The 11056-nt window shown below is 32.9% G+C and overlaps 1 protein-coding gene across 1 annotated transcript; it reads left to right on the top strand.

The window, feature by feature from the left end:
* Nucleotides 1-1613: 1613 nt before the first annotated feature.
* On the top strand, nucleotides 1614-9796 carry LOC131949720 (uncharacterized). The gene is made up of 7 exons (XM_059311586.1): nucleotides 1614-1840; nucleotides 2574-2697; nucleotides 3101-3211; nucleotides 3531-4015; nucleotides 8782-8886; nucleotides 9017-9071; nucleotides 9338-9796. The coding sequence occupies exons 1-7, from the start codon at nucleotides 1736-1738 to the stop codon at nucleotides 9760-9762; spliced, it is 1410 nt and encodes a 469-aa protein (XP_059167569.1). The 5' UTR covers nucleotides 1614-1735; the 3' UTR covers nucleotides 9763-9796.
* The last annotated feature ends 1260 nt before the right edge of the window (nucleotides 9797-11056 follow it).

Raw genomic sequence — 11056 nt, 5'->3', positions numbered from 1 at the left:
TACTACACATTTTTTTATAACATCATGATTGCTATAAAAATGGAATCATAGTCATTCCTCGCTACGTCGTGGTTCATTTATCGTGGCCTCAGTAGATAGCGGATTGTTCAACAAAAATTCAAAACTTAGAAATTATGGGCGCACGCAGAGATTACTGCACTATAATATATGTTCGGTGGGCCGGGTACACCATCAGAAATGTATTTGGTAAAGTTTATGGTAACACCACTAGACAAGAACTGGGGGGTATCCATAAAGAACAGGAAGAAAAAGGTGTCCTTTCAAACGTTGTGGTTCATAGGACGGATGAAGTAGAGTTAACCTGTTTCTATGACCTCGGCATGTGAAGGGATAATGAGATGTGCACTTTGTTTAACAGTTTTCCGTTTCCATAAATTTACTCCGGTACCTAATCAGAGCTGGGTGGACTCGTATACCAAATTTTGTCACTCAATGTGGCTAAACCATTTTGCAGTACATGAAACTTAAAAAAATAAGTTTTAATGTAATTTACTTTTAACTTTTCTACTATTGCATTATTTCTAATGTGGCTACGAGATTTTCTCTTTCTAGTCATAATTCAAAAAAATATATGTTAAAATGAAACATTGGATTTAGTTTTACAGAAAAAAAATTTCAAACGTTTAAACAAGTAGTTTAGGGTCCAAGTGGAAAAATATTTACTACGATGGGATAAAATACTTGATCGGAATTTTTGATGAAATTTCATATATAACTATTTTATTTTACTTTTTCTACTTTGAATTTTTCAAAAGCCTAAAACTCGAGTACTATTTCAGATAGATAAATGAAATTTCAATTGTAAGTAAAATATCTAATTCTCTACCTTCCGTTGATTGAAAGTACTAATTTACGCTATTTCCGATTTCTCAAAAAAACTAATAAAATTTATCAAGTACTAATAATATTCCGCACTATTATGAACGTTTTATTTGGCGTTCACAGGTGTGCAATTTTTTTTTCTACGAGATTTTATTATATTTTAAAAAGTTTAAGTATTTAAAATGGATTAAAATTCATGTCTATATACCGAGTTCCCATCCCCTGTTTTTTTATAAAAGAATATTCGAGAAAGTTTAGGGGAGATCGCTCCCGGTTTATTAAAGTTATAAATTTTGTTTTCACTTTCTTGGTAACACTATTTTTTTTCATCCTCTGTGTTTCCATACATTTGTAATATTGGCCTCCATCTTTTTCGTTATATTACTATCGCGCTTATCCTTCTACCACTTTTTGTCTTTACACATTTCTTCAATGTTGCTTGCTGCTTTGGTTGGAGGAAGAAATTAAATCTACAGATTTCTGCCTTGAATTTATTTCTCCATGAACTAGCTAAAGTTAAGTATAGGAATGGGAATTCTAATAAAATGTAAATGTAAAACAAAACATTTGTATAAAAATTGTCTACTAAATCTTAAAGAGCATTATTTATGTTCATTATTTGAAATATTTAATTTATTTGCGGTAGACGTGCTTCGAGTGTGTTTGGGTGGGGGGTGGGGGCTTAATTTTAACAATTTTCACAATGTCGAAAACGAAACTGAAATCGGATTTTCCCCATCATATTTTTCTTCCTTGTTGATGTTACTTGATTTGCAGATAAAATAAAGTATAGCCAGAGTTGCCTAGACTGTAAGCATACGGTCTAAACTCTAAATTCCATACTATTACTGTACTAGATCTATATTTATACACTAGTTTAACTTAGATAATAATGGCTCTCAGTCAGCAATCAAGGAAACACCTGCAACTCCTCGTTGATTGTTTGCAAGAACAGCAAAGTGAGTTACAGGGTGTCCTAGATCAGTTCATCAAACAGGTAATAATTGTTAATTGATACCAACCATCGAAATCAAATAACTGATAAAAAAAAATAACTTGGTCTAAACATTGTTAACACTCTTTAATTAATTCGCTCTAACACACGAACTTGTGCCTAATTTATATGGCTGTAATAATTAAGAACTGAATGAATTATTTTTAAAACAGCCTAAATATTATCACAGAGTGAAAATATTATGATTCTGATAATACTGATATATAGTGAAACATTTTAAATTTGCCCTTACCATGAAGAAACCTTTTATAACATATCTACTTGAAAGCTGCAAAATAATACATTCAACTCAAGAACGTGTCATTGCCCCTGTAAGGACGTGTTTCCCAAAACATTTCATTTACCGCAAAAAAAGCTTACAATTACTATAGTGTAGGCTATTGTAAAAACATTTATTTAAACAGGCCTCTGATAATATTAATTAGACAAATGATTTTATTTTTTTGAGTTTAACTGGTTTTTTAAAAAATAATTGTCATATTTTTACTAAATATTCTCACACAATGTTTTTTTTTTTATGTGGGTGTTAAAAGTATGCACATTTATTTTTCACATATTCCTAACCTTTGGTAGATAGAAACAATACACCTCGTTCAAAGCCTAAATAAATTTACTTGATTAAAATGCTACTTGCTGAAAATAAATTAATAATGTAAAATTAGTTTTCTTGATCATAACAGAATATTTAATCATTAAGAACATTTTAACCATTTAGACAGTAACAAAAGCTAGAAGCTGGCTAGAAAAACCGGACCAAGGCAACATGTCATTCAATGACATCCATGTCATGCTTTCAGGAGCCAGTAGAAAATTGTTGGAAACTATAAACTTGTATACAGGTCAGACATATGCTTAGTGGTCATCTCTAAAAAATATATGAAAAATGTTAAAATACTATATTAAAAATATAAACCGCATTATATAAAATACTTTCAGTAGCTGCATGCAATGATCTACGAATAGTTTATTTAAAAATTGATATTCTTTTTAAAGTTTTCTACTTGTCCGACATATATCTAAAAGCCCACTATAGTTCGGGTTAATTGATAAGTCAATGATGCAATTAAGCTTAGGTGTTGATAAAGCATAATTGAATTTGCAATTTGTACTGATATGTTATCTGTTAATAGCCAAATATGCATAAATATATACTTAGGCTAATAAATAAAGGATGTCTCCAAAAACACATCACACTATAGGCCTTAAATTTTTTCTGTTATTAAAACTAAATATGTTTTCTAGACAACACAATAAATCAAACATCTGAATCTGTGGACTCAGGAACATCAGCACAATTGAAGTGTGCCACAAGTGAGAAGCCTTCTGTAGCACTAAATGAATCAGCTTATTCAAGTAAATGCAATCTCTTATATATATATATATATATATATATATATATATATATATATTATCTATGTGTGTGGCTTTGAAAATACTTAAATGCTGCATTTTAAAAAAAACTTTGTTAAAGAACTGTTTAAACAAAAATGTTGAATGACTCAAGTTTTGATATTTAAATTAGTAGAATGAAAATGTTGAGCTTGGTTTAATTGTTCAGAAGATAAACACTTGTACTTTAAGATGTAAGGTGCAAATTAGGAAAGAGATTTTTAAAAAGTTAAACAACTTAAACTTTTGTTTTTTTTCTACTCATTCCAAAATTACAACTTAGATGAAGAAATAAATTCAAGGTTTTTAGCTTTAGAAGATATCATTTCTGGTTTAAAACAAGCAAAAGTGGAAAGCAAAGAAGCAGTTAATGAAATGAAGCAGTGGAAGGAAGCTGTGACAACACAACAACTGGAGATGGAGGCCAGCGTAGAAAACTTTATACAGAAACAAAATGCTAAAACAAAACATTTTTCCAAGCAAATTAAAGAAGTTAATAAAAGCATAACTAAAATAACACAAGATATAAAAGCTTTAAAAAACAATGAAGCAGATTTGTTTAGTAAATTCACAACAGCTAATAAATCATTGGAGAATTATGAGACGAATCTGGCTCACTTGAATTCTGGGTTAAATGCAATCCATAATAAAATTGATAACAATAAGGATGACATGTTAAAGTTAACAGAATTAACCAGCAAATCTAAAGAAAACCAATCTCAGGCCCTGCTGAATATTGAAAAAGATTTGGAAAAATTAGAAGTAAAGGTATGTTAGCAGAATTATAATCAACAGTTACAAAATGGTTTACATTAACTTTGCATTTTATGAAAAAATGCTTCAAAAGTATTTTTACTCTTAGACAGCAGTAAAGGTTCTAGCTTTTATTGTTTTGTTACTGTAATATAGTGAGAATTGTGAAGTCAAGGGAACTCACTCTTCTTGTATTAGTATTATATTTATACTGTTATCTTGAGTGATGTCCCTTATATGTATTTATATAGTTGTGTCTCGTCACTTCCGCCCTCTCTCTCGTTACCATCATGCAGTTGGAGGCACATAAACGTTTTATATACAAACACATGCTTCTATCGTCAATCTATTACATCTGGCGACGAGGATAGATAATCCACTAGAAAGAGCATATGCTTACTTAAAAAGGAGCTTGCTAGAGCATATTGGCTAAGTATTTCTAGAATAATGGCGCTGTATGGCCAAATAAATGAATTTGATTCGAATGATGAAACCATTCATGATTATCTAGATAGGTTAAGCTTTTACCTTGAAGCTAACGACGTGATGATAGAAGCCAAAAAGAGAGCTGTTTTGTTAACAGTCATAGGGCCTCAACAATTTAGGCTATTAAAGGACTTATGCGCACCAGCCTAGTCTAACTACCAAGAGCTTTAACGAGCTGAGCAAATTGCTAACAGACCACCATGCGCCTGTACCATCAAAGTTTCTATGTAGAGCTAGATTTGACGGTAGGACTCGTCAACCAAACGAGTCAATATCAGAATATGTTGCTGCTTTACGTCATTTAAGTAGATTCTGTGAATTTGGAGAAACGCTGTCTGACAGACTATGTGAAAAGTTTGTGACAGGTGTAAACAGTCCTGATGTTCAAAGAAAGTTGCTGCTCGAGTCAGATCTAACTTTAGAAAAAGCAATACAACTTGCGACTTCAATCCAGCAGTCATCCGATGCGGCAAAATCTCTAACGCCCTCAGAGATCCATGCAGTAAACAGCAGGTTAGTCAACAAACACCAACCCCATCAGAGCATTTCAACTTATGCTAAACAGCCTGCACGTTCAAATCCTAGATCTAAATCTAGTAATAATTATCAAAAATGTCATCGATGCAAAGGTCCCCATGCATCTCATCGATGCAAGTTCAAGTCAGCAACTTACTTGTTATAAGTGCAGTAAGCAAGGTCACATTGCCAAGGCCTGCTTTGCAAAGTCTTCGTCTGTTGCTAAATCTAGCCAGTCAAGACAGTACCGCAACCAAAGTCAGCACTATGTTAACTCTCACCAAGACTACCTAACCCAACCAATGAACCACTCTACCTGTGAAAATGCTCAAACTGATTCGCAGCCGGATTTCAACCTGTTCTCTGTGAAATCAATAAGTCATGCTCCCATCAATGTACTAGTTAATATCAACGGTAAGAGCATCAGCTTCCAACTTGACACTGGAGCATCTCTAACAGTCATCACAAAGAAGGACCTTGACGCTGTCACAGGAGGATCAGTGCCTCTACAACCATGTCACAAGTGTCTAACAACATACACTGGTGACAATGTTCCGGTAATAGGAGAGTGTGTGGTTCATGTAAGTTATAATGGTCAAAGTGTTAAACTTCCTCTTCTTGTGGTTGAAGGAAATGGACCACCATTACTAGGTAGGAACTGGTTAAGTGATCTTAAGTTAAATTGGGAGAGTATATTTTCAGTGATCAAAGCAAGAGAATCTAGTTTTACTTCAATAGATAAAGTTATATCTGAAAATGAAAGTGTTTTTGGTAACTCAGGATTACTAAATGATAGAACAGTGAAGATAAGCATTAAAGACACAAATCCAAGATACTGCAAAGCTAGAGTTCCACCTTATGCAATGAGGAATAAAATTGAAAATGAGCTAAGTAGATTGGAATCTAATGGCATCATAAAGAAGGTAGACTATTCCGATTGGGCAACGCCCATTGTGCCAGTGTTAAAGAAGGATGGTTCTGTAAGAATTTGTGGAGACTATAAAGCTACACTGAATAAGCAAATAGAGCTAAATAGGTACCCTATTCCTAACATTGAGGAAATTTCTTTGAATTTGGCAGGAGGAGACAAATTCACTGAATTAGACTTTAGTCATGCTTACACTCAACTAGAACTGCATCCAGATTCAAAAGTCTATACGACAATAAAGACACATAAAGGACTCTACCAACATGAAAGACTGTGTTTTGGTATATCATCCAGCCCTGGAATTTTCCAGGCTGTCATGGACAGTATTTTTAAGGATATTCCAAATGTTTGTGTGTACTTTGACAATGTGTACATAACTGGTAAGAATGACACTGAACATCTTAAAACACTTGATAAAGTCTTGAAAATAGTTGGTGAAAAAGGTTTAAAGATAAACAAAGATAAATGTCAATTCATGCTGACAGAAATTAGTTTTCTTGGTTATATATTAAGCAAGCAAGGTCTCAGACCTCAACCTGAGAAAACAAAAGCCATTAAAGAAGCACCCAAACCTGAAAATACCCAACAACTAAGAGCTTTTTTTGGGCTTGATAAATTACTATGCAAAGTTCATAGGGAATCTATCCTGGTAAACTATCACCACTGTACAAGCTGCTACAGAAAAATGCAACTTGGCACTGGGGTAAACAACAAGATGCTGCTTTTAATACAGCAAAAGAAGCTTTGTCTTCTGACACCTTACTAACTCACTATGACCCAGGGAAAAGACTTGTCTTGACATGTGATGCTTCACCAGATGGTGTAGGAGCAGTCTTGTCCCACATGGATGAAAAGGGTGACAGACCCATTGCTTTTGCCAGTAGATCTTTGAACCAGGCTGAGAAAAATTATTCTCAGTTAGATAGGGAAGGCTTAGGCATCATTTTTGGTGTTAAGAAATTTCATAAGTTTCTGTTTGGTAGGAAGTTCACCATCTTTACAGATCATAAACCATTGCTAGGTTTATTTGGAGAAAACAAACCCCTACCTGAGCATGCCTCACCAAGAATTCAAAGATGGGCTATCACACTAGCCGCATACAATTATGAATTGAAATACAAACCCGGATCTGAGAATAGTGCAGATAGTCTTAGTCGATTACCTTTAAAAAACCAAAGCCTTAGCTATGTACCAGAAGATGTATTTGTTCTCTTCACTATCATGGATAACTCCAATATAAATGTGAATTATGTTAATGTGAATGATGTTAAAAGAGAAACACAAAAAGATGAGTGCTTAATAAAAGTATATGAGTACTGTAAGTATGGTTGGCCTGAAGAGTCAGTGAATGAGGACTTAAAGCCATATAAAATAAGAAAAATGGAATTAAGTCTAAAAGATGGAGAAGATGCAGTCCATTATCAGTCAGAGTTGCCTAAACAAAGTATGTGTAACTTAATAAATGATTATGGTGATTTGGCAATTTCAAATGCTTTTAAAAGAGAATACATTAGTAAGAAGGAATGTGATCATCAAACAACTTTGCTAACATCATTAGCACTTACAGAAACTAAAAGGGTAACATCAAAAGAAAAAAAAGATTTTTGCCATTTAATACACCCACTTCAAATACTGGATCACAGTTGCAAATTGATATGGTCCAGGATATTACTTTTAAACAGTATTTTTGGTTACTAAAAAGCACTATCAGATTACCTGAGAAAATTGATCAATCAAAGAAATCTATGTCAGTCAAGGATCTGAATAACAGCATAATACTTCCAGATGCCAATTCAAAAATAGTTCCATTAAATCATGACAAAACATGCATTGAAAGAGAATTTGGTGTTAATGATAATGTGTATCTAAGAAATTATGGGAGAAGGGAAAAATGGATACCAGGTCAAATTGTTCAATGTACAGGACCTGTGTCTTATAAAGTAAAAACAAATGATGGACTTATTGTCCGTAGACATGCAGACCAGTTAAAAATAACTTGTGCAGATAATAAGTGTAAATCTGTCAATCCCACCAAATCTGATCAGTTCACACCAACTCAGTTTGTTCCACAACCAAGTTCTGTTGATATGAGTGAACCAAGTGGTCTAGAGTCAGAAAATGTAAATTCTGGAATTAATGATTTAGATCCTAGACCTCCTGAGATAGAGAATCCATATGGTCAAAATCTTGAGTCACCAAATCAAAAGCCACTGAGAAGGTCAAGCAGGACAATCAAAGTCCCAAATAAGTTAGACCTATGATTTTAAAGGTCAAAAGGACTTTGACATCATTGTTTTGTATTTTAATTATGTTGTAACATATTGTGCATTGTTTGTAAGGATGTAATCTACCATAGTGTTCATGTTACAATATAATTGGTGATTTTAGGATACTGTAAATTGTTCTATTGAGAGATGTGTTGTGTTTACTAAGGGTAAAGGGATGTAATATAGTGAGAATTGTGAAGTCAAGGGAACTCACTCTTCTTGTAATAGTATTATATTTATACTGTTATCTAGAGTGATGTCCCTTATATGTACTTATATAGTTGTGTCTCGTCACTTCCGCCCTCTCTCTCGTTACCATCATGTAGTTGGAGGCCAATAAACGTTTTATATACAACCACATGCTTCTATCGTCAATCTATTACAGTTACTATCATAAAATTCGGTTTTGCAAACTTTAAATTTAACTAATTAAAAGTCAAATACCGTACATAATAAAACATTAAAACACTATTTTTTTTAAAAATGTAAAAATATGATTAAAATATCAGTAAAATACCAGAAATATGATTAATAATATCAATACAATATCAGTTATATTTATAAGATTTCAATGCTTTTTTTAGTATGGTGTTGTCAGCAACATTCTACTACAAAGATTGATGCCCATTGAAAAGCTGCTTCGAGTAATAAATACTCAAAATTCTGCTAGAGTAGAAAAATGTAATAAGGTATTTATTTCAAACTGATTTTTAACTTACTAGAAAGACGGTATAAAGCAATTCTTTTTAATTGAATTGAAAATGATGAAATAGTAGCAGTTTTAAAATTAATTCACAGTAGCTTATATCTCTTTTATAGTTTCATGTTTTGCAAGATGATATAACCACATTGAAAGCAGAGGTATTAGCAATCAGTAAGTAAGATCAATATAGACTATGCCTGTAAAGTGTTTAAATTACTTAACCTGAGTTTTAAGAAGCTTAAATGAGTAAACAATATGTTTTTAATTTTAAATAATATATTAATGCTTTTGTACAATTAGCAACTTAAGTTTAATGTGTAATGTTATTGATAGGTAACTAATAGAAAGTATGTTGAGCTTAAAAAACACATTAAACTATCGTATTTACCAGTGATAAAATACATTAGGATCACACGTTTTAACTTTTTTTTTTACAGATTTAAAAACACAGCAAAAAGCCAATGTTATAGGATTTTCAGCTTCATTTCGGAATGATGAACCCTTAAATAAAAATATTTTCAGCATTCTTCAAAGGTTCGATTATGTTACCATCAACACAGGAAACCATTTTAACCCAGCCACTGGAAAGTTCACTGCTCCTGTTGATGGCCTCTATGCTGCTAGTTTTTGTTTTATTCAACACAATGATGGTGCTATTAATGTGTTAATGAGCCATGAACTAAATGTCAACAATGTCAAATCAATTTGCTGGTCTAAAACAACAAGGGCACTTTCAACAGGTGTATTCAGTACTGCTGTCTTAATGAAGAAGGGTGAATTTTTATGTTTAGCAATTAAAGGTGAAGGGAACGCTTCCTTGTCAAATTTTTCTCAATTCACTTGTTTTCTCATTAGTGCTTAACAGTTGTAAAAAGAAAGCGTTAGCTTTTTATTAAATCACTACAAAAAAAAACTACATTTGTTTATGATTTACTATGAAGTTGATATGTATCTGTATTTTACTAAAGTTATTAGAAACACTTATGGGACGACCTGGCCCAGAGCGCTGGACTGCTAACCCGAAAGTCTCGAGTTTGTATCCGGGTTTAAGTCATTGGAACGTCACTGATTCTACCCAGCTCTGATGGGTACCTAACTTACGTTGGGGAAAGTAAAGTTGGGTGGACATTTGAGAGATTCATATTTAACAAAAGGAATCCTGAATCTGAAAAGAAAATTGTAGAATATGTGAATGCTTTACACAAGTTGATGAAAACGTAAAATGTTTTGAACATGTGTCAGAATTATAATTAAGAGATTGGATAGTGGTAAGGAAAATAAGACGAAAAGATTATAATTAGCAGTGGCATATTGAAAGTATGTATAGAACGTGTAAGGATACTGAAGCAACAGTAGGAGTTATCAAAATTTTGAACTTTTTTGTTGAACATAGCCAGATAAAGTTAGAGACGTGTGTTCTGTTACGTATATGGGAAACTTTAAATACAGTCTGAGGGGGGGGGGGGATATTCTGGACACAATCACTAGATGTGTAAAGGAACTATGCCCGACAAGGGAAAACATTTGTAACAATGTGGAAAGAAAAACCATGCAATGTTAAAATGCAATGTTAAAATGCAATGTGAAGAAAATAAAGTATGTAGACGGTTAAGTTAAGTACTGTTGGTGGTTGGTATGAGGTGAAGAAATGATGTTTAGTAGACAATATATAATAATCAAAGCTGATATGTTGATATGTGCCGTGTGAGTGTGTTATACCAGTGAAGTGTCATCAGAGCTGTATTGTTTATATCAAGAATTGAAGTTAACTTGAAGGATTGTTCTGTTTATTCTGAGTGATAGGAAACAAATAATGTAACACACAATGGTAAACAAACATCTGTTTAGTCCACTAAAACATTAATTATAAAACAAAAACACAATATTTAAACATTATTTACACATTCAAAAGAATAAAAGTGGATGTGTTTTCTTTTATTATTGAGCAATAGTGGTGTATATATAAAACTAGGCCCTACGTATTTGGAATAGGGTGGGAACCAATCAATTCTCGCATTCTTAGAGTCAGATTCTACTCAAGACATGTAAAGATTACCGTAATACAGTGCTACGCCCCGACAGAACAAGCAAAGGATGAAGACAAAGACATGTTCTACCACACTCTACAAGAGCAAATCGACAGGACTCCACAACAT

Source organism: Physella acuta, unplaced genomic scaffold (genome assembly GCF_028476545.2).
Source record: "Physella acuta isolate Inbredline_101_S28 unplaced genomic scaffold, ASM2847654v3 ptg000063l, whole genome shotgun sequence".
Classification (NCBI taxonomy): domain Eukaryota; kingdom Metazoa; phylum Mollusca; class Gastropoda; family Physidae; genus Physella; species Physella acuta.
This window is presented reverse-complemented; position numbering and strand designations above follow the sequence as displayed.

Coding starts and splice junctions, on each gene's coding strand:
- LOC131949720 (XM_059311586.1), top strand. CDS start 1,736: ATGGCTCTCAGTCAGCAATCAAGGAAACACCTGCAACTCCTCGTTGAT. Junction 1,841..2,573: donor TAGATCAGTTCATCAAACAG/GTAATAATTGTT, acceptor TTAACCATTTAG/ACAGTAACAAAAGCTAGAAG. Junction 4,016..8,781: donor TGGAAAAATTAGAAGTAAAG/GTATGTTAGCAG, acceptor TGCTTTTTTTAG/TATGGTGTTGTCAGCAACAT.